This window comes from Sus scrofa, chromosome 1 (genome assembly GCF_054392235.1).
Source record: "Sus scrofa isolate SSC_HxYL_T2T_F1_AM1 chromosome 1, Sscrofa_HxYL_maternal_Yorkshire_Landrace_v2.0, whole genome shotgun sequence".
Classification (NCBI taxonomy): Eukaryota; Metazoa; Chordata; class Mammalia; order Artiodactyla; family Suidae; genus Sus; species Sus scrofa.
In genome coordinates this window covers 261164849-261192143 of record NC_139383.1, presented here as the reverse complement: position 1 = coordinate 261192143, position 27295 = coordinate 261164849, and the positions used below count along the sequence as shown (strand labels likewise).

Here is a 27295-nt window from a genome sequence, read left to right as displayed (position 1 = left end):
GGAGGTGAGTGGGGGAAGTGTTGCTGGGTAGATAAAAATGGTATTTCCGATCCACCAGACCCTGCTGTCTGCCACCTCCTAGTCCAGCTGAGCCAGGGTCTGGTGATAAAGGAGTCAGGCTGGGCATTGGCCGAAGGCACCTGCTGCTCATAGAAAGGTTCTTGTTCCAGCCTCCACCTTGAGCTCCTTCTAAATTAAGAGCTGTTTTGGAAAGACATCAGAAAAGGAAAATTTGAAATGACCTAGACAGAAACTGTGGCTAATAACCTCCCTCATGTTACATGTGTGGAACTGGACCGTTTCAGTTCATACTCTGGGAGTGTTAAAATTACATACCAGGATGCTACGTCCAGAACCACAGTAGATCCAGGCAGGGCACAGGTTGGATTCGGGGTTAGGTGAGTGGTGGGGACCCTGTATATTCAGGGCGTCAGGGCCATGTCTGATTTGCAGCTGTGCGAGAAGTCCGGGATGGCCACGGAGCTTTGGGGAAATGACTTGCTTAAGGTTGCAGTTAGTGGTGCCTCTGGGACTAGAGCACAGGTCTCTTGCATTCTCTCAGCCCAGTTCTTTCTGCCATGTCCTGCTGCTAAAGCTTTACTCTAACTAGTTCCTTCCCCCTAGGAAACCCGCTAATGAAGCATTGGCGCCGTGATAATAGGTGTTGCAATAGGGCCAGTAGCACTGGATAGTAATTGGAAAAAATACACCAGAGGATGTTACGGACAAGGGGGAAGAGTGCCAGAATTGTGATTTTTTTCGGGAAATTGTATGTGCTGCCTTACCATTGCCAAAGACCGGTGTTAAAGAAAATGGGAAGAAAACCATAGTGTCTCTGTCCTACCACAGCTGTTTTAGGTTTTTAGCTGCTTTTGCCAATTTACTATTTTTATCAAGTAGTCCTCATGCAGTGCTTATATGTTTTCATGTAGTTGGAATCACAGCTTTCTATTCCTTTCTTTTTTCTTTTCTTTTCTTTTTTTTTTTTTTTAGGACTGCATATGCGGTGTATGAAAGTCCCCAGGCTCGGGGTTGAATTGGAGCTGCAGCTGCTGGCCTACTCCACAGCCACAGCCATGCCAGATCCGAGCTGCATCTGCAGCCTACACCACAGCTCATGGCAATGCCGGATCCTTAACCCACTGAAGGAGGCCAGGGATCAAACCTGCATCCTCATGGATCCTAGTCAGGTTGGTTACCACTGAGCCACGACGGGAACTCCCACAGCTTTCTGTTCCTTTGTATTCTGTTTACTTAACGTTTGTCATAAGAATTTTTCATATTTCTGTCTCAGCATAATTCTCTTTTGTAACAGCAGAGTAATATCCTGGAGTGTTGGTGGGCCGCAGTGCTGTGTTGTGTGACTGGAGTTTGGGTTGTTTCTTCTTTTTGCGCCCCCCCCCCCCGCCTTATTTCCCCAGGGGATAATGTTATAGTGACCCCTATTGCGCATTGAGCCTTCTGCTTCTGTTGAATGGATGCCTTTGGAGGAGTATTTCCAGGAAGGAAAGAGGCTGTAATTCATTGATGTAGTTTTGACTTTTTTTTTCTTTTTACTTTTTATTATTGTTGTTTTGCCGAACACAACTATGGACGTAGAAATAAAACAACGGTACTGTTTAATGAACTACTATAAGCTAGACAGACGTCTTTGTACCACAACCCACATCAAGAGCTGGGATCCTGCCAGCCAGCCCAAAGGCCACCATAGCCCCTCCCAGACACATCCCCGCCCTCAGCCCTACGAGCAGCAACTATCCTTTTTGCAGTCACTTCTTTTCTCTCCAAGTTTGTTTACTCAAGTGTGCAACCCTAGATGTTGCAGTTTAGTTTTGCGTTTTTTTAAAAAAATGTCTTTTAGGGAGTTCCCTTGTGGCGCAGGGGTTTAAAGATCCAGTGTTGTCACTGCAGCAGCCTGAGTCGTTGCCTTGGCCCAAGTTCAGTCTGTGGCCCAGGAACTTCCACATGCCACAGGCATGTGGGAAAAAAAAAAAGTCTTTTAAATCTCTTTTAACCTGTAGGTGTCCCCTCCATCTCTTCTCTTCCCTGTATTCTGTTTGTTGAAGAAACTAGGTCATTTGTCCTGAGCAGTTTCTAGAATTTCCCACAGGCTGGATCTTGCCAGTTGCAGCTCCAATGTAGTTTAGAACATTTCAGAGTTCCTGTTGTGGCTCAGTGGTTAATGAATCCAACTAGGAACCATGAGGTTGCAGGTTCGATCCCTGGCCTCGATCAGCAGGTTAAGGATCCGGCATTGCCGTGAGCTGTGGTGTGGGTCACAGATGCAGCTTGGATCTGGTGCTGCTGTGGCTGTGGTATAGGCCAGCAGCTATAGCTCCGATTAGACCCGTAGCCTGGGAACCTCCATACGCTGCGGGAGTGGCCCTAGAAAAAGCAAAAACACCAAAAAAAAAAAAAAAAAAAAAAAAAAGAGAGAGATCATTCTTCTGTGTTTCCTGCAGTTGTCACTTGGAGCTAATGGTTGAATCAGTCCTTACATCTTTGGTGGTGGGATGTTCCTTATCAGGAGATGCATAATGGCTGTCTCTCTTCTACTGCGATGTTAGTAGCTTGTGGCGTCCATTGCTTAGAGCCTGCCATTCATTAGAAGTTGCAAAATTGTAATGTTGCAGTACTGCTATTCCTTCATTTATTTGCTGAAATACTACTTTAAAGAAAAACTCTGTTGATCCGCTATTTTTAATAATTTATTTATAGAGATTACCATACCATTCCCCTATCTGAAGCATACAGTTTAGTGGGTTTTAGTACATTCTCAGAGTTGTGCATCTATTGTCATGACCAATTTTAGAATATGTCATTAACACCCCCCAGACGCTACCCAGCTGTCACCCCCACAAACTTTGCAGCCCTAAGCAATTACTAATCTAATTTATGTCTCTAGATGTACTGTTCTGGACATTTCATGTGGTATGTGGCCCTTTGTAATTAGCTTCTTTCACTTAGTATAATGTTTTTAAGGTCCATCAGTGTGGTAGCATGTATCAGACCTTTATTCCTTTTTATGGCTAAATAATATTCCATTGTATACTACATCTTGTTTATCTCTTCATCAGTCGATAGACCTTTGTGTGGCTTCCACTTTTTGGCTATTGGGAATAATGCTGCTGGGAACGTTTTTGTACCGGTTTCTACGTGAACATAATGTTTTCATTTTTCTTGTGTGTATACCTAGAAGTGGAATTGCTGGGCCAAATGGTAACTCTGTGTTTAACTGTTTAAGAAATTACCAGCCTATTTCCTAAATTAGCTACGCAATTTGACATTCCCATTAGCAGTATATAAGAGGATTCCGATTTCTCCAACATTGGTGATCTGTCTTTTTAATTATAGCCGTCTTAGTGGGTGTAAAGTGTCTGATTGTGGTTTTGATTTGCATTTGTCTGATGACTAATGATGTTGAGCATCTTTTCATATGCTTATCGGGCATTTGTCTGTCTTTGGAGATCTAGCTACCTAGCTATCCCCTTGCGGATTTTTTTAATTGAATTTTTGCCTTTTTATTATTGAGTTGTATTAATTCTTTACGTATTATAGATAGAAGTCCCTTATCAGATGTATGATTTATAAAATTTTCTCCTACTGTGGATTGTCTTTGTCCTTTCTTGCTATTTTGGTATTCTTTGAAACATAAAAGTTTTGCATTTTGATGATGTCCAGTTTGCTTTTTTCTTTCATTGCGTGTGCTTTTGGTGTTTTTTTTCCCCTAAGCAACTATTACCTAATTGAAGGTCATGAAGATTTATGCGCATGTTTTATTCTGAGTTTTATGGTTTTAGCTCTTACGTTTGGGTCTTTGATCCATTTTGAGTTAATTTTTGTTCATGCTGTCATCTACTCTTTGGTTACCCAGTGCTGCAACTAAAGGCAGGATCAATGTTGGTTTTTTTCCCCCCCTTTATTTACCATTTGTCATAATAAGGCACTTGTCCCCTAATCATCCTATGAAGTAGTTCCTTATTTTTTGTTATAGTGAGTAGATTTAACCATGAGTGTGTATTATAATAAAAATAATTACATTTAAAAAGATGGATGTACTCTAACACATATGTGTATACAGTAGAGAAAAGTGATTATGTTGTTTTGTTTTGCTTTTTAAAGGCTTATTTCTTATCCAGCTGTCACATCCTAAATTCTCCTCTACCCACTTACCTTGCAGAAACATGCCAAAGGCCAGGATTTGTTTGATCAGATTGTGTACCACTTGGACCTAGTGGAAACAGATTACTTTGGCCTCCAGTTCCTCGACTCTGCCCAGGTCGCGGTATGTATTCCTTTGGTTCCTTACAGAATGAATTGGCTTTTCATGCTACTCATAGATCCACTGTTGCTGGAAATTGGTAGAGAAATACAGAAGTGCAGCGGTGATATTGTTGCAGGAAGGAGCACTGGGATGGTGGTGCTGGTGCCTGGGCGAAATGATGCATCCATGATGCTGATCCTGGGGGTGGCCAGTACCCAGGAGAGGAAGATGAATTCCTATCACACATGGGGAGGCATTAGGGGAACGTCTCCAAGCATAGGGATGCAGTATAGACACATCCCTAGGGGAGATAGAAGAATTATTGTTAAAGAAATTTCTTTTAAGGATGCTGCTTTCGTTTTTAACCAGCAGAAGAGGCTGTGCCACCACCTTCTCATGGATTCCTGCTGGGTGTAGAGAGCAGGTGCTGTGAACACAGCTGGATCCCAGCCAGGCTTAGTGGGTTCGGGGGCTAGGTGGTCAAAGCAGGTCTTGGCATTGCTCAAGAACCATCTTGCAGGCTCCAGGAGGTTGTGTTAATTCAGCAAAAACTTCCTTCCCTTGGCCTTAGACACAACACAACTGGTCACAGTGGAGGTGCTTCAGTCCGTGAACTGCACACAGCTCAGAACCACTCTTTTATTGATTATTCTTTATTTACTTATTTTATAATTGACCTATAATACAATGTTAGTTCCTGTAACATGACATAGTAATTCAGTATTTCTCTCCATTTCTAAATGATCACCGTAATGAGCCCATTTATGATCCATCACCCCACAAAAGATGTTACATAGTTATTGACTGTATTCTCCATATCGTACATCTCATACCCATGACTCATTTATTTCACAATGCTGAATGTTTGTACATCTTAATCTCCCTCACCTATTTCTTTCTCCTGCCTTCCCCCCGGCAACCACCTGTTCCTTCTCTATATCTATAACTTTGTCTTTGCTTTGTAAGGTTTTGTTCATTTGTTTTGTTTTTTAGGTTCCACATATAAGTGGTATTATACCATATTCATCTTTCACTATCTGACTTATTCCACTTAGCACAGTACTGAGTAGATCCATCCATGCTGTTGAACATGGCAAGATTTCATTCTTCTTCATGGCTGAGTAATATTCCATTGTGTATGTATACATGTATATATGCCACATCTTTATCCATTCATCTATTGATGGGCACTTAGATTGCTTCCATGTTTTGGCTATTATAAATAATGGTGAATGAACATAGAGGTGCATGTATTTTTTTCTAATTAGTGTTTTTCTTTCCTTTGGATAAATATCCAGGAGTGGAAGTGCTAGATCTCACAGTAGTTGTATTTTAAAATTTTTGAGGAACCTTAATACTTTCCATAGTGGCTGCACCAATTTACATTCCCAGCAACAGCACACAAGTGGTCTGTTTTCTCCACATCCTTGCCAACACTTGTTATTTGTTGTGTTTTTGATAATAGACATTCTGACAGCTGTGAGGTGTTACCTCGTTATGGTTTAGATACTCATTTTCCCAATGATTAGTGATGTTGAGCATCTTTTCACATGTCTGTTGTCCATCTGCTTGTCTTCTTTGAAAAAAAATGTCTATTCAGATACCTGTTTTTTAGTCAAGTTGTTTGATTTTTTCTGATGGTGCATTGTATAAATTCTTTATGTATTTTGGATATTAACCCCTTATCGTATATATCACTGGTAGAGTTCTTTTCCCATTCAGTGGACAGACTTTTCATTGTGTTGGTAATTTCCTTCATCATGCTAAAACTTTTTAGTTCGATACAGTCCCATTTGTTTAGTTTTGCTTTTGTTTCCCTTACCCGAGAAGATACATAAAAAAAAAATTACTGAGACTGATGTCAAAGAGCATACTGCCTATGTTTTTTTCTAGAAATGTTATGGTTTCAGGCCTTATATTTAAGTTTTTAACTCATATTCAATTTATTTTGTACATGGTGTGAGAGAGCAGTCCAGTTTGATTCACTTGCACAGAGCTGTCCAGTTCTCCCAACAATATTTATTGAAGAGGCTACCTTTTCTCTTTTTTAAAATATTTTTATTATAGTTGATTTACAATGTTCTGTCAATTTCTGCTGTACAGCAAAGTGACCCAGTCATATATATATATTTTTTTCTCACATTATCTTTTTCTCACATTATCTTCCACCATGGCCCATCAGAAATGCCTAGATATAGTTCCCTGTGCTATACAGCAGGATCTCATTGCTCATCCATTCCAAATGCAATAGTTTGCCTCTGTTAACCCCAAACATCCTCCTCCCTTCCCCTCCCCTTGGCAACCATTATTCTGTTCTCCAAGTCTGTGAGTTTGTTTCTTTTCTGTAGAAAGGTTCATTTGTGCCATATATTAGATTCCAGATATAAGTGATATCATATGGTATTTGTCTTTGTCTTTCTTACTTACTTCACTCAGTATGAGAGTCTCTAGTTCCACCCATATTGCTGCAAATGGCATTATTTCATTCTTTTTATGGCTGAGTAGTATTCCATTGTGTATATACCACATCTTCTTAATCCATTCATCTGTCAGTGGACATTTAGGTTGATTCCATGTCTTGGCTATTGTGAGTAGTGTTTCTATGAATATAGGGGTGCATGTGTCTTTTTCAGTGAAAGTTTTGTCCAGATATATGCTCAGGAGTGGGATTGCTGGGTCATATGATAGTTCTATATTTAGTTTTCTGAGGTACCTCTATACTGTTTTCCATAGTAATTGTACCAATTTACATTCCTACCAACAGAGAAGGAGGGTACCCTTTTCTCCACACCTTCTCCAGTATTTGTTGACTCATTAATGATGGCCATTCTGACCAGTGTGAGGTGGTACCTCATTGTAGTTTTGATTTGCATTTGTCTAATAATTAGTGATGTTGAGCATTTTTTCATGTGCCTATTGGCCATCTGTTTATCTTCTTTGGAGAAATGACTGTTTAGGTCTTCTGCCGATTTTTCAATTGGATTGTTTGTTGGCTTTTTTGCTGTTGAGTTGTATAAGTTGTTTGTATATTTTAAAGATTAAGCCCTTGTCAGCCGCATCATTTGAAACTATTTTTTCCCATTCCATAGGTTGTCCTTTTGGGTTTTTTTTAATGGTTTCCTTTGCTGTGCAAAAGCTTGTCAGTTTGATTAGGTCACATTGGTTTATTTTTGTTTTTATTTCCATTGCCTTGGGAGACTGACCTAAGTAAACAATTGCATCGTCGATGTCAGAGAATGTTTTGCCTTTGTTCTCTTCTAGGAGTTTTATGGTCTCTTGCCTTATGTTTAAGTCTTTAAGCCATTTTGAGTTTATTTTTGTGCATGGTGTGAAGGTGTGTTCTAATTTCATTGATATACATGTGGCTGTCCAGTTTTCCCAGCTCTGCTTGCTGAAGAAACTGTCTTTTTCCCATTTTATATCCTTGCCTCCTTTGTTGTTGATTAATTGATCATGTAAATGTGGGTTCATTTATGGACTCTCTATTTTGTTCCATTGATCTACACGTCTGTTTTTGTGTCAGTACCATGCTGTTTGGATTATGGTAGCTTTGTAGCATAGTTTGAAATCAGGGAATGTGATTAAGCTTTGTTCTTTTAAAAAGCAGAAAAGACTTCCGGGTCTCTCTCTTCCCAACAAAATCTAGCTTTAGGTTCAAAGAGAATGTATTCAACAATGTAAAAATATTTATTGGGTGCCTATCATGTACTGGGCCATATTCTAAGCACTATGGATAATGCAGTGAATGCCTGTGTAATATGACAGGTGGTAATAAGTGCTAAGAAGTGTAAAGCAGAGTGAGAAGATAGAGGAAGGGGAGGATGAGGAAACAGAGTAAGGGGCAGGGCTGTTTTAGACAGGGCATGAAAAGTGAATTTCCTGGTGGGAGATATTTGAGCCAAGACCTGGAGCTCCTCATCTGTGGCTGAGCCCTTCTGCCTGAAAGACACATTTTAGATACTTCCTGGGGGCTATCCATGATGAATATATGGCCAGGGGATGCTCAACATCGATGTCTGAAAATTGGGTCTGCCTAAGAGTATCCGTGCGGTGCTCAGTCTGAGGTGGTACAGCAGAGCAGGACTCAGATGCACCCAGACGCTCCCCTCTGCTCCCACTGACGCCCCCAGCACCACCGGCTCCCCCACCTTCAAGACCTCCTTCTGCTAATACTGTTGCCATGAATTCCCCAGCTGCCTCTTTGAGTTCCTGGTCCTGATTCCTTCCCGAGAGCTGGAGACCCTCACTCTGGCCACCGCTGCCCTGGGAGGGCAGACCAGCTTTTCCCAGGCTGCTCCCCCCTTGCAGTTCTGCTTCCTTTGAGGTTGAATCACCTGGCATCGTACCCTCTGACCTCAGTGCCCTCCTTCCCAACCCTGAAGCCCTCTGGTGTCGCAGGCTTTCTCTTCCCCAGGCAACCTCAGAACTCAAGTTGCTGATCCCTCTGAATATCCCAGACGCGGTTTCCTCTCACTGAAGCTGCATGAGCAAACCTCACACAGATGCTCTTTGGGTCCTGTCACCGCGCAGTCACTCCAAGATCCAGAGTTCTGTCCGTGCTCATCCTGTGATAACGTCCCTTGATCCCATCCTCCCAGTTCCTCTGCATGTAGCTGGCCTTGACTCTTAGTGACCCCTTCCTGCCCTGGCCCTCCTCCTGGCTTGGCAAAGCCTCAGCCATTTCACCCGTGTCCCCACTTGCCCTTTGATTCTCCTGCCCCCGTGACTGTCCCCTGGCTTCCCTTGGACACACACGCAGGCCCATCTGTTCCCTCTGCTCCTTCTCCCAGCCTGCCAGGAGTTGCTGGAGAGCCACAGGCTGTGCCTTTTGGCAGCAGCACAGATCACAGGTTCAGCAAAGTCCTGGATCCTCATTAACCCCCAGTGGACTCTGCGGTGCCCCAGGGTTGCCCTTCTGAATCTGGACCACAGACCTGTAGACCAGTCCCTACAAAGACTCTTCTCACGGGCGGCCTCACCACCTGCTGAGAAGTCTGAGGCCATTCAGCTAAAACGCCTTGAGGTTTCTTCCCTGCATCTCAGAGTTTCTCTGCCTGTCCTTTGTTACTGCTTTGTTTTAAGGGAGTTTGCCTGTTTCTCCAGCACTTACTACACCTGCATCCGAGCTCTATTTCCAGTTGCTTCCTCACTGCCGAATTTAAAGTTCTCTTTGCTGTCCCCAGCATCTGACACTCCTCAGCCTCCTCTTCCCAGAAACTCTTCTGGATTCTCCTTTCTCCCATTGTCCTAACGTGTGTTTCTGGCCTCAGATTGTCTGTGGCCCTGGACGAAGAGCCACACATGCACCTTGTTCCTGGCTCTGCCCCAACTCATTTGATGGATTTAGATGAGCCACCTTTTGGCCCTTGGCCTCAGTTTCCCCATCTATACAATGGGGTTCTTGGGGCTGTTCTTCCAAGAGCTCTTCTAGTTCTAATGTCCAGTGATTCTGAGGCTGAAGGAGAAGCGGGCGTGTCTGCCCCACGTCTTCTCTAGTCAGCGGGAGGAGATAGCCATTATTTCTGCCATTAGAGCCAAGAACCTGTTGCCATGGTGGCGTGTCCTCATCCCTTGGCGACGGCTTTCCAGTCGCTCGGATTCCCAGAAAGCCAAGTCTGTGACTCTGTTACCAGAGACCTTGCTGTGAGCCTCTGCTCACTTGGCTGCCAAGCTTTCCTGTCCGCGAGTGCGCGGGCCTGTGCGGCAGGAGAGGTGTTCGCGGCGGGATCCGGGCATCCTTCCCAGGCCATACGCCTGCAGATGCTCAGGTCCTGGAGGCGCTAACGCCTTTCCAGCCTGCAGGCCTGTGACCGTGGCATGCTTTTCTTTCCCACAGGAGCAGGTGCAGGGTCCTCTTCTGCCTGACTCTGAGGACCCAGGAGAGGTGGGGCAGCTCCCGGCCCCTTCTTTCCGTCAGTCCGACTTCCAAGCTGGGCTCATTGCGGGCTGGGTTCTGGTCCTGCCTTTGATTATCTCTGGGCCTTTGCTCATGCTGGCTTCCCTCTCCGAAGGCTCTTTCTTCCCGCTTAATTGTCCGGCCATCCTTCAAGATCACCTCTGATGACAGCCCTTCGTGCAGCCTGTCCTGAACCCCCAGGGCTTTTTTCCTCCTCTGGGTAAACCTGAGCAAATTTTGCCCTCCCTGGAAGTCTGCTCCTTTGGCCTCAGGGTCATTATTTGTATATTGGAGCAAACCTTTCTGATTAGATCCTAAGACTTAAGACGGCCTTGGCTTAACTTGGTGACTCTTGCTGACAAGGCACACAACCTAGAACTTGAGTCTCTAGCTCTAGAAGGGGCCTTAGGAGCCACTTGTCAAATTTCTCCATCTTCTTGGTGGTGAAACTGAAGCCCTTAGACCTCGACAGGTCACTTCTTGAGTAGCTCAGCTTGTGCTCGAACCCTGGTTTTACAATTTCAGGTTTAAGTGCTCTTTTCGGAGCACTGTGCTCTGGAGCCTTGGTTTTCCTAACTCTGAAGTGAATGTAGTAACATCCTTCTCACAGGGAGTTTAAGGGACTCAGTGAGTCAATGGAGGAAAAAGGGGTTTGTAATCCAACACGGGTGTGGGTCTCCTCTTCCTAGCTGGGCAGCCATGGGAGAGACCAGAAGTCATCACAACCCCCAGAGGTGAGGCCCTGAGCTTGGCTGGAACCTCAAGGAAGTTTTCTTAGTAGTTTAGGAAGAGAGACCTTTGGGAAGGTTTGCTGAGCCATTGATTTTTCTGAGGGCCTGGGATGAAGCAGTTGGTGGCAGGTGTAATTGGTGGGCGCCCGGAAGGGAACGGTCTGCTGGGCCACTGGCTTATTGCCCCATAATTGAGGCTCCTGCAGGGAGTGGCATCTCTGCCCAGCCCCTGATATGCAAATCAGAGGCCTGGCCATGGCAGGGTTCTTGGCACTGCCAGCTGAGTCCCCAGCTTATATCCCCAGCTCCCTGCAAGCCTGGTTTCCATAGTGCGCTGCCCGGCCCTGAAGCAAGGTCAAAGTCTATGGGCCTAGTCTATTTTTAGCAGATGGGGCTGGGGCCTTCTGTTTCCCTTTTCTACATCAAAGCAGGAAGGCATCCGGGAACCCATTCTGTAGCTCTCAGTTTGCCACAGCTCCAAGCAGGGGCAGAGGTTCTATTTTTACATTTCAAAGCTTTCTTTTGAGAGCTGGGCACTGGCCTGCCCCCACCCAGCTTTCTTACAGACTGGTCTGATAGCTGCCGTTACTGAGTTCCCACTCTGATGAGCGCTGAGGCAGGCATCCAGTTAAAGGCTTTACATAACTCTTGTTCAACATTCATCACTGATCTGATCTATAAAGGTGGCCATAGAGCAGACCCATTTTACAGATGATGAAGCCGAGGCTCACTAGGAACCTTGTAAAGGTTTGAGTAAGTGACAGAGCTGGGATTCAGAACCTGGTCTCTCATTCCAAAGGCCAGCACTTCCCACTAGGTTAGACTGATTCTGTAACTCATGGTATTGTCACACCCCCACCCACAGAAAGAAGACATTCCGTCAGCAGCCATTCAGCAAACTTTGACTTGGAGTTTACGCAGGGGCAGGGGCTGTGGAGCAGAAGTAGGCTGGGCAGTGTCCTTACCTGCCATGTTCTGGTGGGGGAGACAGACAGACGGTCCATTGAAATACGGTGGGTCTCAGTCCTCCTATCTGTGAGTTGGAGCCTGGGTGTCACTGATGAGATGATCAAGGGTATCGGAGGGGAAGGGTGAACAGAGGGTGAGCCACAGGCACAGAAGATGTGAGTGAAACTGACAGCGCTCACGGCCTGAACCCAGCCTAAACCCAGATTGGGACTTGAACCCATGTTTTAAATTAGAATCACTCACCTGGTGTCTGGGCTTACTGAGGTTCAGGTTCTTTGTGCAGCCACACAGAAGGAATTCAGTGAGAGACAAAGTGATAGGCAAGAAGTATATTTATTAAGACAGGATGCTTGTGAGAGATGCAAATGGGCAGGCAAGGAGGCTGTGCCCCCAGGATCCAGTGGGCTACAGTTTTATTATCCAAGGGAAGTGGGGGTCAGAAAAGACCACCTCTTCCTCTTTGAGTGTCCAGTAAGGTGTGTATTCAAATCAGCAGAAGGGCAGTCCTCAACTGCTGCCCTTGGACTGAATCTGAATTCAGGCCTCATCCCATCCCCCACCCAACGCCTCACCCCCCACTAGTCAAGCAAGCCTGCCTCATTCTGATGGCTTCCTGAGCAATTATTAACTTACAGTGATCTCCCGACACGTCCCCTAGGTTTCCCTCGCTATCTCTGATCCTTTATTGGGACTCCTCCAACTCCCTGTGCCTGCTCCATCCCTATCACGAGGACTTTGCCAAGCAGAGCAGTGGCAGGAATTGGGGGCAGGTGTGACAAGTAGCCTCACCAAGCAGGAGACTTTGTCCCCATCTCGGGGTCAGGTGTCCCACAGCGTAGGTATAACCATCCTAAGTCTGTTCCAGAGCCCCTCTCAGCATTACATGATGGTCCGTTTTGCAGTAAGTTGTCCAGAAAAGGTGATTCGGGCTTTTGTTACAAGACTTGTGAGATGTTTTTCCTCGGCTCCTCTGGAGCCAGGTAATGAGAGGCCCAGGGCTGCAAGGTGAGGTTGACAGACTTGACGACTGTTGGAAGAACTCAGGGGACACTAAGGGACTACTGCGGCTTCACTCTGATGGGTGCCTGGATTGTCACCACATCTGCCACTTGTGTGGCCACTGCAGAGCACTCCTGCCATTTCAGATGCACATGGAGAAGGTGGAGAGTGCAAATGCCAGCAGCGGGATATGTCACTATAAGAGAAAGAATTGTAAACCCTTCCTTCCATTCGACTGGTCCCTTACAATTTCCACGGACACAGAGTTGATTCTTCAGGCAGTGTTAGGGGACAGCTCAGTGCACAGATGGGGAAGCCCAGGCCTTGCCCATAGCCACATACAGGCGTGCTGCAGAGCTGGGACTTGAACTCTGATCTTCTGCCTCCTTCTTAAGGAATTGTGAAACAGCTCAAGAAGTGCCACGGCCCTCCCAGCAGCCTGCTGCTGACCATTGGCAGAGCAAGTGTTTTCCTGCCCATGTGCAGGTACTGGCACTGAATGGGAAGCTATTGATCAAGGGAAGGGGTCTCTGCCCTTGATTTAGAGGAATCCCTAAGGAAACCTCGAGCAGCTGGTGTGGATGGGTTGACAGGGCTTGGTGCTCAATGAAGATGAGGAGTGACCCCTCCCGTAAGCAGAGAAGGCACATAGGCTGATGTGCAGTGTGGACGCCCAGGGCCCCGGATGCTGACACCGCCCTAGTTAAAATCCTGCTGCATCAGCACCTCGATCGAGGATACCTCCCATGCCCTCTCCATGGCCACCTTCGTCTGCTCTGAGGCCTGAGAAAAAGGTGGATGTGACACGATACAGTGTGTTTCTTCCAGCGCCACCAAGCAATTTCAGCACTATCTACCTGGAGCTAGTGTCACATGCCACAGGTTGAGGACTCAGTCCTACACAACTGCGCCCCCCCGCCCAGTAGTCCTACACATACTTCAAACACCAGTCCCAAGTCCAGGGTTGTCACCTGACCTTCTGACCTACTGGCTATAGATGGGAGCTTCCCATGACCGCTTCCTTGAGCGTGATGAACCTGCTAGAGCCGATCTCAGAACTCAGAGAAACATTTTACTTACTGGATGACTAGTTTATTATGACAGGATATTCCTCGGGAACAGCCAGATGGAAGAGAGGCAAAGGGCCAGGCATGGGAGGCTGTAGAGTTTCCATGCCCTCTCGAAACACGTCACTCTCTCCAGATCCATATGTTCACCAATCTAGAAGGTCTCTGAACATTGTCCTTTTGCGTTTGTGTGAAGGCTTCATTACACAGACCCAACTGATTAAATCGCTGGCCATCAGCGATTGATTCAGCCTCCAGCCCCTCTCCCTTCCCTGGAGGTCAGGGGGGTGAAACTGAATGTTCTACCCCTGTATCACAAGTTGGGTTCCCATGGCAACCAGCCCCCATCCTTAGGGGCTTTCCCAGGGTCACCTCATTTACATAAACTCAGGCGAGGTCTCAAGGGGTTTGTTATGAACATAAGATACTTTTATTGCTCTTATCACTTAGGAAATTCCGAGGATTTTAGGAGCTCGGTGCTAGAAACCGACGATGCCGGCCAAAGATACGTTTCTTATTATAAATCATCATATCACACACAGTAAGCTCCAAAAGTATTCATTCCTTTCTTTCTCTTTTCATCCTTCAGCTATGATTCTCTCTCAGATTCCTTCCAGCTCTAATTTAAATGCAAACTAGACACTTTTTACAAGCCAAGAAAATCTGTAGGTACTAGACAGCCAGTTATGAGTGCCATCACTCAAACTTGATGGCCCAGGGGTTGTGCAGGCAGAGTTTTTAGACTCTCTTCAACCCCTGAGCTTCTGGCCATTGTGATTCAAGTACTTCTGTGTTAATTTTAGACAATTAAATTCCACAGCCAGCCTCATGCGTGTCACAATTGCAGAACCGATGTACTATTAGAACAGATGGGCTTTACCAGATCATCTCCCATCTCGATTTATGGAAAGGATTTTGCCAGATGGACTTGGATGAAGACTTCAGATCAAACCACCTGATACCTACCCATTTTTGTTTAAGTGCTTGCCCTTTGAACTCAAATGCACCTGTCTCTTTCCAGTGGTTGGGTTAATGGTCTGTTAAGAGGGTTGGAGCTGTTTACTGTGGCCTCTGCCGACAGGCAGCCTGGCTATATTTAGCTGGCATGCAGGTGAACATCCAAGACAGGTGCTGCTGCTGCTGAACAGGGCTCCAGGCCGAGCACAGGATACGATTTACTCAGTGCCACATTGGGCCAGTGTGCCCAGGTCTTCAACTCCCAGGGTGGTCTTATGGGATTAAATACAGGTGATCAGTGTCTGCTCAGCTTCTGCAGCTGAGAAGAAAGTCAGTCATTTTGAACTGGTTGGATACAAGATAGCTTTTATGATGTCTTGTTTTAGAATTGTGACTGAGTTTCTTATCACCTCTGATGCAGGCACGCAAACCTGATCCGAACCCCACCGGGTCATGTTCAGTGGAGCCGTTTCGGATCCCTCTGCTGGCTTTGCGAGCCCCAGGCTTTTCACAGACCTCCATCCTGGCAGGTCCTGCTCTGGACAGGGCTCTGGCTGGTGGCTGGGCAGGAAGGACAGAGGCCGGCGTACGGAGATGACACACCGCTCCTTTGGCAGTGTGGTCGGAGGGAAAGGCAGTCTGCTGCCAGGAAGAGCCTCTTACCATGATCTGTCTGCAAGTTAACACGGGCCGTAGACAGCTGGCTAGTAAACCCTGAAATTGCTTGAGATTATACAAAGCCCAGACAACAATATGCAGAAGGGTCGTGGATGTTTCAAGATCCCCCGAATCATTATGAGGACATATTCTTGGATAGGAGAGGATGTAGGAAAACTTCAGCCCTAAATATGTAATGAGCCCACTGGGAGCCTTTAAGAAACACTGATGATGTGAGATTCTGATTAATGGTCCAGGGTGGGACCTGGGATTTTGTGATTGAAACGCGCAGACCACAGCGACACAGGTTGGACCTGGATCAAAATTAAGAGTTTTGGCAGTAGAGGGAGAGGAACAGTGGACTCAAATATGTTCTCTTCCAAATATGATAAGGAGACTTGAGAAAGGAAAGAATTGAGACGAGCTTTTTCAAGCTCTGAGTGTCTGAGGCTAATAAGATTAGAGGGCTGGTTGCAGGGAGAACTTTCCTTGCCTGGTAAGAACAAATTCATTTGAAAGTGAGGCAAAGAACAGGTTTAGTCAAGCCTTACTTTGGCAGGAAAGTAAATATTATTTTTTATCAAGCCCTCCTCCCAGGGACGAAGGTCCAGCATTTCCAGCTTGGTTGAGGGCAGCAGTGAGACTTCATTATTGGAATGAATAATGAAGGCAGATTGTTCATCAAAAAACTGCCTGATAGGCTAGTTGATGGCTGAATGATGGAAATTGACAACCAGCCTATCACCCCCCACCCCCATGAAAATAATATTCTCATTAAAAGGAAGAAAACTGGAGTTCCCATTGTGGCACAGTAGTAACGAATCTGACTAGTATCCATGAGGATGAGGATTGGGGTTCGATCCCTGGCCTCACTTCCTGGGTTGGGGATCTGGCGTTGCCTGCCGTGTTGATCTCAGATGCAGCTCGAGATCCTGCGTGGCTGTGGCTGTGGCTGTGGCTGTGGCTGTGGCTGTGGCTGTGGCTGTGGCCAGCAGCTGCAGCTCTGACTCAACCCCTAGCCTGGGAACTTCCTTATGCCATAGGTGCAGCCCTAAAATGATTAAAAACAAACAAACAAAAAACCCCAACTATGTAGAAAAGTAAATAAATAAATGGCCTTCATAATCTTACCTTCAGAAATAACCTCTATAAATTCTTTTGGACATATATTGATAGAAAATAATACTTTTCTATAAATGAGATCCCCTGCCTGATTTTTTTTTTTCATCTCACACAGTCTGCAGATCCTTTGCCACAACCATAAATATAGGCCTAAAGGCTAAATAGTATTTCACTATGTGGGAGAGCCATTTTTTAATCTGTCTCTCTTGATGGGCATTTAGGTCATTTCCAATTCAAAACTATTAACCATGAGAGAAGGCATATCTTGTCCATGAGCGTTTGCCATGGGCACCCGGCCCCAGGGATCTGCGGCTTTTCTCACGTGGTTGCCTGGACAGGCGGGGAGTCGGGGTGACAAAGCCCGTGGTCCCCCGTGCACTGCTCAGAGCTTATTGTATTATAATTCATCTGTTATTTGCTTTTGTGTTTCCTTAGCCCCCTCCTCCCACAAAGCATAGTGGGCTCTTTGAATACCAGTCCCACCCTTTCTCATTATTAGAATATGCAGTTTCCACTGCTTCTGAAAGTATACGGGTGGCCTGCAGAATGGCCTCTGATTCTGAACAACTCGTGCAAAACTGGCTTCGGGCTGTGGTGTTCCAACCGCTGCTCAACGTTTATCAGATTTACATAAAATGGGTGGGGAAAGTCCCTATTTGCCTGATTAAAAAAAAAAATTGCATTGACCATTTATTTATTTTTGAAGAACCTACTTCGAGCCTGTGGGGTGCCAAGCTCTGGGCCTGGCACCGAAAGCTCAAAGGCGATTAAGTTCCTGGTCCCGGAGTTCCCGTCATGGCGCAGTGGTTAACGAATCCGACTAGGAACCATGAGGTTGCGGGTTTGGTCCCTGCCCTTGCTCAGTGGGTTAACGATCCGGCGTTGCTGTGAGCTGTGGTGTAGGTTGCAGACGCGGCTCGGATCCTGCGTTGCTGTGGCTCTGGCGTAGGCCGGTGGCTACAGCTCCGATTCAACCCCTAGCCTGGGAACCTCCATATGCCGAGGGAGCGGCCCAAGAGATAGCAACAACAACAACAACAACAACAACAACAAAAAAGACCAAAAAGACAAAAAAAAAAAAAAAAAAAAAGTTCCTGGTCCCTGCCTTCCAAGGCATGTGTCCGCCTGGAGGGGCTCGTAGTGTAATGTTCCTAAGTGTTGTTTTCCATGAGAGTCAAGCTCCTGAGGCTCGTCAGGACTCTGGTACCAACAGCTTGGACATTAGAGAGGAACTTTTGTATGAGGGAGATTGTTTTGTAATTTCTTTTTTTTCTTTTTTTATTCTTTTTTTTCTTTTTTGTCTTTTAGGGCTGCACCCATGGTATATGGAGGTTCCCAGGCTAGGGGTCGAATTGGAGCTGTAGCTGCCGGCCTACACCACAGCCACAGCAACGCAGGATCTGAGCCACATCTGTGACCTGCTCCACAGCTCACGGCAATGCCAGATCCTTAACCCACTGAGGGAGGCCAGGGATTGAACCTGCATCCTCATGGTTCCTAGTCAGGCTCCTTAACCCCTGAGCCACAACGGGAACTCCTGTTTTGTCATTTCCTTGGATGGATAAGACTGAAGTGATTTTCCTAATGAAAACTAGAGGAAGTGGAAATGCCTTCATAGTCCAGAGCAAAATTATCTCAGGCAAATCCCTGCCTATTTTTTCATCTTCAATGTGGGTCATTTTCTCAGCAAAAGAATAGAAGGGTCATAAAATTTTGGTTTTTAGAATTTAGGGTGACAGAATTATAAGACCTGTATATGAGCGGAGATTTTCAGTGGTATGGCTTGTAGTCGTTACTAGATTAATGAAGACTTGATTGTAACTTGAGAAAATTCAGAAGGAAAAGGCAGTTGGTGCCTCCACTGACTAGAAGGGACTTTATAGAGCAGCTAGGTAAAGGGCTTTAGGTTCTTTTAGGGATCTCTTTGAAAAGCTAATTCTCCCCAGAAAAAATATCACTTAATGTGCATAAGCATAGATATTTTTTCTTTTTTTAATTGAAGTATAGCTGACTTACAATATTATGTTAGTGTCAGGTATACAGCAAAGTGATTCAGATGTATATGTATGTTTTTTCTAGATTGTTTTCCATTATAATCTTAAAAGATAGTGAATATAGTTCTATGTGCTATGCAGTAAATTCTTGTTGGTCATCAATTTTATGTATAGTTGTTTGTATCAGTAGTTTAATTCCATACTCATAATTTATCCCTCCCTGCTCCCATAAGTTTGTGAGTCTGGTTATGTTCTGTATATAGATTCGTTTGTATTATTTTTCAGATTCCATATATAAGTGATATCATATGTCTTTGACATACTTGTTATTATCCAGGTCCATCCATGTTGCTGCAGATAGCAATATTTCATTCTTTATAGCTGAGTAATCTATTGTGTGTAGGTATGTGTGTGTATGTGTGTATAGGTATGTAACATATGTATTCTGATATGTGTATGTATGTATATATATATTATACACACACCCCCCACACATCTTCATAAACCAGTTGTCTCTTGGTGGGCACTTTGGTTGCTTCCATGTCTTGGCTAGTATATAAATAGTGCTGCTATGAACATTGGATGCATGTATCTTTTCGAATTAGTGTTTGCAGGTTTTTTTGGATATATACCCATGAGTGGAATTGCTGGATCATATGATAGTTTTCGTTTTTAGTTTTTTAAGGAAGAACCTCTTCACTATTTTCCATAGTGGCTGCACCAATTTACGTTCTTGTGAACAGTGTAGGAGGGTTCCCTTTTCTCCACATCCTCTCCAGCATTTATTATTTGTTGATGGCGATTCTGATCCATGTGGGGTGATACCTTATTGTGGCTTTGATTTGCATTTCTCTAATAATTAGAGTTGTCAAGTACCTTTCCCGGAAGCACAGATGTTTTTATACCATCCCAAAGAGTTTGCAGATCCCCTGCTTAATAAGAGCTTGTGATCTGGTCTGGTTCCTGGTTTTTAATGGGTAGAATTACTAAGATTTGTTGGGGAGGGTAACTCTAAGGGCTGTGTAATCTTGCTGATGAACTATCCCTAAAAAAAATTTTTCTTTTTTTCAGCACTGGCTGGATCATTCCAAACCCATAAAAAAGCAGATGAAAAGTAAGTAAGCAGAATTTAGCCTACTGCTTTACTTCTTTTATCAGAGAGTAAACAAAGTCTTCTGCCAATGTTTTAAGGTGTCAAGTTTTCATTAGAACTTGGGAGCGTTTTAAAACAGTTTCAATTTTAAGGATGAATTTTAATTTCCTAAGGTTGGTTAAATGTTAGAGTTTAAGATTTGAATAAGAATTTTTAGTAGATGCTAAAACACAGACTATGCTCTCATTTGAAATCAGACACTTGTACCAATGAGGACTGATAAAAATGCTATTCAGAAATATGACTTTATACCTGTTACATTCATTTTCTTATGAGTTATGAAGTAGCTTCAGAGAATGGGAGAGCAGGAGGGATCTTTGGCAGTCTGGTCCAGCTCTCAGATTTTTATAGTTGTGGCAGCCACGTTTTTCCCATGGTGTTTATGTGTGAGCATAGAATTTAACAGTTTTAAGGTATTTTTACTGTAGTATTTTTAGATTGCAGAAAACTTTGCTGTTGATGTGTCACTTTACTTTAACTCCCTTAGTATTTTGTCAAAAGTTAGTATCACTTTGGAGTATCTTGGCAATCGGGTGAACATAAAATGTTAGCTTTTTTAATTCATTTAGATGATCAGGATTTTCTTCCAGAATGAGATTACTAGCTAAACTATCTTTGTCAACACAAAAGTCCATTTCAGTTTTCCAAGCTAGGATTAAAAAGAACTGGCTGGCTTTGTCTGTTCCATTTTTACCTCCCAGTGACTGGTGGATGTATTAATAGATTTAACGTGTTTTTCCTCTTGTCCATTCTGTGATCTGCGAAATTGGGGGAAAACGTCTTCAACCTTCCATCTCCAAATGCTTAGTTGGACCTGCTTATGCTTTGCACTTTCGAGTTAAATATTATTCTTCAGAACCCAACAACCTTCGTGAAGAGTTTACAAGGTAGGACATGCCAAACAAGCTCCTTCTCCCTACCCGCACCCCATAGCACCTGCCTTCCTTGTAACCTATCGGTCTTCTAAACTGGGTGTGCCACCTCTCCCATCTGCTGTCTTCATATTCTGAGCGAGAGTATTAGCACTTTGCCTGTGCTTAGCTCTGTTTTCTGTTGAAAATCCACCTCTGCTTGATTTGACCTATTTCTTAGTGAATCAAACTTTTAAAATTTATTCTCTTGTCACATTTCCATTTTGTCAGACCTTGGGTGAATTGGCTAGTTAGTCAACGGCACTTTATTTTTGTCCCAGATACAAAAGGGAAGGCAAATATTAGAACATTTCTGAGTCTAAAATAGCCATCTTGGAGTTCCCGTTGTGGCACCATGGAAACAAATCCAACTAGAAACCATGAGGTGGTAGGTTCAATCCCTGACCTTGATCCAGCGTTGTGGTGAGCTGTGGTATAGGTCGCAGATGTGGCTCAGATCTCGAGGTGCTGTGGCTGTGGTGTAGGCTGGCGGCTACAGCTCCAATTAGACCCGTAGCCTGGGAACCTCCATATGCTGCAGATGCAGCCCTAAAAAGACAAAAAAAAAAAAAAAAAAGCCATCTTATTACTATTATTATTATTTTAGAAACTGCAAAATATTTCCTTGATTGTTACAACATCAGAATTGCTAGAATTCCTTCATGGTATCTTTCCACCCCACGGAATTTCTTTTATGGGGTGCCTGCCTGTGTCTGTCTCTTAGAGTTCTGATATGGTGTCAAAGCAAGAGACACTTAAAAAACATTTTATGTATGGACTTTCCCTCCAGCCACCCACCTATCACTGAGATTTTCCACCTAGTCTTCTACTGCTTTTGATGTCCCCAGGATCTCCTTGTCATTGTCTGTGATGAACAGTAGAGGTGACATGTAAGCCGCTGGCTGGTCCACCGTGGTGGCCGCTGGCTTGGAGAAGACCACCTAAGTATCACTTTAAAGACCCACTTTATCGCCAGGCTCCCCAAAGGACAGCCCTGCTGGACTTCTGTGGTTAGGTTTTCCCATAGGAATTGGAAGTTCTGGCCACATCAGCACTGTGTCCTTGATGTGGGTAGTCAGTTTAATGGTGGTCGAGCACCTGTCAGAAGCAGTAACGTTCTGGAATGTACTAGAACCTTCACCCCCACCCCCATGTCTGGGTCACCCACATTGTCCTATAGCCCTTCCACGGAGAGTGACTGCCTGCATTGTTTTCAAAGTTCAAACAAATTACATTACCCTCATGTGCCTCATCAGAGGCCTTTGAGGAAGCACGCTGCTTCTAGTTATCATCAAAGCCAGTGATTCTTAACCAGGGTTGTGTGAATCAGAAACTCCTGGGAAGCCTTTGAACAAATCAGATTCCTGGGGACCACTCTTGTGTAGGAATCTTATTCCCTAAGTATGGAGTGGAGCGTGGGCAGCTTTGGTTTTTACAAGACACTGTAAGTGGTTCTGATGCCCACATCCTCCTGGTTTAAAACACCACCACCACTTAATCTCTTACTGAAGTGAACTCCCCTTGTGTCATTTGCTGCCTTCCTCCCCATTTTCTGTTACCCCTGTGACCAACTGCCGTCCAATTCCAGGATTTCTGTTTACTCCTGTGTGTGTGTGTGTGCACGCACATGTATGTTTTGATTTTTCAAAAACAGAATCTGCAGTTAAACTGCATCAGGAAAAAAAAAAAAGCCTCCAGCAATTGCTGCCTGCAATCAGCTGTAATCTTGATACAATCAGCAGCTTTTCTGGAATCTGCTGGTGGGGCTGGCTGGAGGCTCCACCCCGAGAGTGGGATTGGACATGCTGCGTGCTTTGCGCATGGTTGAGTGTGTGTATGGCTCTCCTCTGGAGCCCTGAGGGCACTGGGGACGCATCCAGTGACCGCATCATGTTGCATCCTCGAAGTATCTTGCAAATGCTGTACCTGCACTCACCTTCCTAGCCTTCCTGGAGACTCAGGAAGAGATGCTTCTGCCCCAGTTCTCCTTGGATTTGGGCTCCTGTTTTACAATGCAGACTTCTGGGCTCAGTGTGGGGCGGGGTTTGTGATGGGAAGTTGGGGATTGGAAGTGGCTGGAGACGAGTTACCCTCTGTTGACTTTTGTATGTGTTTGTCAGGTACCTGTTTGTTTTACAACTCAGGCATGACATTCTTTCAGGAAAGTAAGTATGTTTTTGTTCTAACCCTTAACCCAGGATAAATCATAGTATATTTTCTAAATAATTCACTGTGTGTGGGTTTTTGTGTTTTTTTTATAACTCTTTTACCCTTGTTCCCTTTTCAAAATTCAAAAAAAGTACACCAGGCATTGTAAAGTGAGTCTCATATTTGTATCACGGTTATTATCATCTTATTTTAAATGATTACTCTATGGCTTGAAGCATTTCCAAGAGCATATAATATCTGACATGATTGATGTGTATTTGGGAATAATTCTCTCCCTGATCACATCACTGCCCCATTCATAATGGCTTTGGTCGTATTTGCAAGCAAGATACGTTATTAGTATGTATACACTTACAAGAATTTGGATCATCCACAAGTCTTATGCATCGCCATCTGCATTTAAGTAAAGAGGTTATATTCTACTTCCAGAAGAAAGAGGTTTAGACATCTCATCTCATTTCCTTTTCCTCTCTTAAAAATGGTTTTTAGATACTAGGCCTCCTGCTACACAGCGATTGTTGAGCATAAGAACCTTTGGCACTGAAGTGGTCGATTTCACAGGCAGGATTTATTTTAAGGATATGAGATTTCAGCAGTCATAGCTTTTCCAGTTGTGTCATTTTTCACCAGACATATATTGACTATTTTCTACTCCATGAAAAACGAAGACTCCACTGAATCTAAAAAGCAGTACCTGTTATTATTGACTGGAATATATTTTGATTTTGAATATAATCTGAAGGAAATTTAAAATGTGATTTCCAGATCTGCAAAGTCTCAGTAGAGTGCGTGCTCTAAGAATCCCAGTGGAAGGGCCGCCATAGAACAAGTAGATTGTACAGTGTATACATTTGCCTTATTCAACCATGCAGTACAGATTCTCTGTGTGTGTCTAAGAGTGTGTGTGTATTTCTCTCTCTCTCCATGCTGCGCTCCTCATACTAAAAGCCTCTCAGCTAGTGATTGTCCTCAGTCCGGAAAAATATTAAGGGCAACACCTTACATTTGTACAGTACTTTGCAGTTCACGTGACTTCCGCCTGATTTGCTGCATTTCAAAGCAGAATGATGTTCTGGTCCCAGCATTGCCTCCTACCAGCTGGACGGCCGCGGGCAGGACACTTGACACTCGGTGCCTCATCTCTGAGGGTGGGGCATGGGGGGCACCAGCAACACCCATGCTGGGGCTGACGCACTCGATGCAGTGACCACGTTGGCTGATACATCTATGAAAAGGCTTTGAAAGCTGGGAAGTGCTGTACCAATGTATGCCGTTAGTATTTTTCTAACTAAATTTGTAATAGTAAGTGCAAACAAGATGACTGGATTTGTAGTAACACACCTCTGTGGCGATGCCTCAGTTATTAGATGGCTTGCGTGTATCCAGCCATCCTGGCAATTTTAGATACCGTGTGTGTCTCTTTATTTTTAACACTCTGACCTCGTTTCAAGAAAGATTTAAGGCAGCCTGAAAAGATGCATGTACTATATCAAGATAAAATAAGTTTAAAAATAATAAGGGGAAAGGAAGGCTTTTCATTCTGTTTCCCACATGTCCCCATTCTTGTCAAATTCAGTAAAGTTGCCCACTATACCTCGACCTGAGAGAAACTATCCCTAGTTTCAGTGATGTTACCATATGATGAGAACTGACTTTGGGAAACCTGGAGTGTAAGTCAGCTTGTTTGCATTTTTTAATGTAGGCAGTAAAAAATAGAAGCCACCAAGAACAAAAACCTTTATCTAAATATCACTACCTTCTGAAAAATGCTGTCAGTGACATTTTGTATCGTTATGAATATTAAAGTCGTATTTAGAGTTAATTTCTTTCTTTTTTTCCTCCAAGATTGAAATGCCCCTATGAAACAGCTGTGGAATTGGCTGCTCTCTGCCTACAAGGTACATTATTCCCTAACGGAAATCAGCATTTTGAAGTCATTTCAGCAAATGAGCACCGACTGTGTACCGGGCCCAGTGCTCTGCTTTGGGGGTATAAATGCGCATGAGACAGTCTCTGTCCCCAAGTAGCTTAGTGTCCCATGAGGATCATGTGGCAGGATCCCACGTGATCTTGCTTGATCTCCGATTGTACATACAAATTCTAGGGTGGCTCCTACAGGGAGAGACCTGCCAGGAGGCTTGGAGGTGGAAGGCCCATGGGGGGGATGGGCCGATGAGGATGAACAGAGGAATCAGGGCACAAAGGAGAAAAGGACAGAGGGACACCAGCAGTTGCGTGGTGTCAGAGGGTGAAGTTCAAGAATCTGGGAAGGTGGGCGGCCTTGGCCCCGTTTAAAGAGCATGAACTTCATGGTGTCAGCAGTAGTGCCTCTGAAGGCTCTTAAGAGGGAGGCAGCCCTGGTTGGATATGCACTTTAGAAAGGCCCCAGTGGCTGTGATGGGGAGAAGGGACTGGAGCAAGACCAAGACTGGGCCGGGAGGTACAGTGAGGAGGAGTGGCTGTAATTAAACGAAACTGACGAAGGCTGGGAGTTAACCCCCACCCCAGACCCCCTCCAAAAAAAGCAACACTGGCAGTACAAGGAGAAGGACCTGGTCACTGAGTGGAGTCAGGCAGGACTCATAGGCTGTTACTGAGGGTAACAGCGAATGCTTAGAAGAAGATCTGGCTCCAGTGGTGGGGGGCGGGGGGGGGGTTGGCATCTGTGTAGGCTCTTTTGGCTGAGACATACCGGTGGGGCCTCCAGTGTCTCTTGAGTCTCTGCAGATCGGGCTTCATCAGGCAGGTCAGGCTGTGAACACCGACAGGGGAGTCATGACTGTCACCGTTGACTCTTCCATCCATGAGCCCTGGTGGATTTTAGTTTAAGATGCACAGGAAAGACTTGCTAAAATCTCCAGTGCTCCTTAAGAGGATACCAATGTGTAACTGCACATAAGGAATTTCGTCAGTACATCAGATAGACATATGCTGTGGACTCACTCATGTACCAGTGTGTGTGTCGGCTTCTATGGGGTAATGAATTATGATGTATTCATTCATAATCTAATTATTTTTGAATGCCATAACAAGATTTGCTTCCAACTTTTATTTACCAAGTTTTACAGGTCGATCTTAGTCTTTTCAAATTATAAAATCAGTCCATGCTTATCATAGAACATCAGGACAGCAGTCAGACGAGTAGAAGGCAGGAAGTAACCCACTGTCCTACCCACAGACAGGCAGAGTTTCTGTCTGTGAGTTTTGAGTGCATTTACTTCTGTCAGAGTCATATTCAGGTTTTTTGGTATGATTTTCAAATTGGTAATTTCAGTGCTTGTATTTTGTCATGTTCCTACTCAAAAAGATGGGTTTTAATGACGGCCCATTACTCCCATGCCCTGGTACTTCCATTCCTTGGTCCCCTTTAGTGCTTATTTGATGGGGACATGGCATATAGCAGATGCTCAGTAAGTGCAGAATGAGGTTGAAGAGACCCCCCCCAAGGATTTTGGGTAAAGGGCAGTCTGTCTGTATGGTCCGAAGGCCCTTGAGGTGGCGGTGACAGTATTGTCGTCTGTAACCGCCTGCGCCAAATACATTGCTAAGTGCTTCACATGTCTTTCTGAGGCAGTAGTCCTTAAGGTAAGTGTCATAAGGATGCACAGTGGTTGGGGGAACTTGGAAGCGGACTGTCCCCTTGAACCAAGCACAGATTCTACCAGCTTGCCAAGTGGCATCCACCCTGGAGTTTCTGAATTACCAGGAGGTCCTCCCGTGAGGCTCAGTGGCCCGGTAGTAGGTGTCAGGGCATAGTCAATGGGAGGAGAGCATCCCCGTCCGACCTGGGGCCATCAGTCCACTGGAGCACCTTCTCCCTCCTGTGCTTGGTGATATCAGAGGCACAGTTAATCCAGTGTTGTCCAGATGCATCGGTGAACACGGGGCTTGCTTTGACCCATGGGTGCGGGATGGTTCATATCAAGGGGCTTTCTTCCCAGTGCACCCCTCTGGCCTTGCCAGGCCCCTGGCTTCAGTGTGTCATCCTGGTCAGAGGTCAGTGGTTGCCCCCAGCCTGGGGAGCACAGCCTTCACCTTTTCTGGGCAAATATGTCCAGAGCAGAAATCTGCATTTGTGACTTTGCCCAAGGTACCAGGTGGCAGCACATGCTGACCCAGACCACCTGGTGGTCTCAGGGGTGCCATCCAGTTCAGAGCTGCAGGTGAGGGGCTAGGGTCAGGTGAGGAGACGGTCACTAGGTCGCTGCCTTCCGTCAGTCACTTGTCCCATGCAGTCCTCCACCACCCCTCCAAGTTTGGCATTGCTGCTTCCTCTGTGTGGACAGGGAAGTTTTATCCTTTTCTCCTGAAAGGCGGGCCCTGGGATGAGGGCTCAGAGGCCAATGGGAAGGGCTGCTGGGTACATAGGGTGTAGTCGCTGAGAGTGTTTAGTCATAATCTGGCTG

The 27295-nt window shown here is 45.0% G+C and overlaps 1 protein-coding gene across 5 annotated transcripts in view; it reads left to right on the top strand.

Annotated features, from left to right (window-relative positions):
* EPB41L4B (erythrocyte membrane protein band 4.1 like 4B) overlaps positions 1–27295 on the top strand; it is a 142278-nt gene that overhangs the window by 33083 nt on the left and 81900 nt on the right. For all 5 annotated transcript variants that reach the window (XM_084992163.1, XM_021067313.2, XM_084992162.1 and 2 more), the window contains exons 2-6: positions 4181–4285; positions 19728–19770; positions 20618–20696; positions 22841–22885; positions 24735–24787. In XM_084992163.1, coding sequence (XP_084848289.1) covers positions 4181–4285; positions 19728–19770; positions 20618–20696; positions 22841–22885; positions 24735–24787 — 325 coding nt within the window. The remainder of the gene's footprint in view (positions 1–4180; positions 4286–19727; positions 19771–20617; positions 20697–22840; positions 22886–24734; positions 24788–27295) is intronic.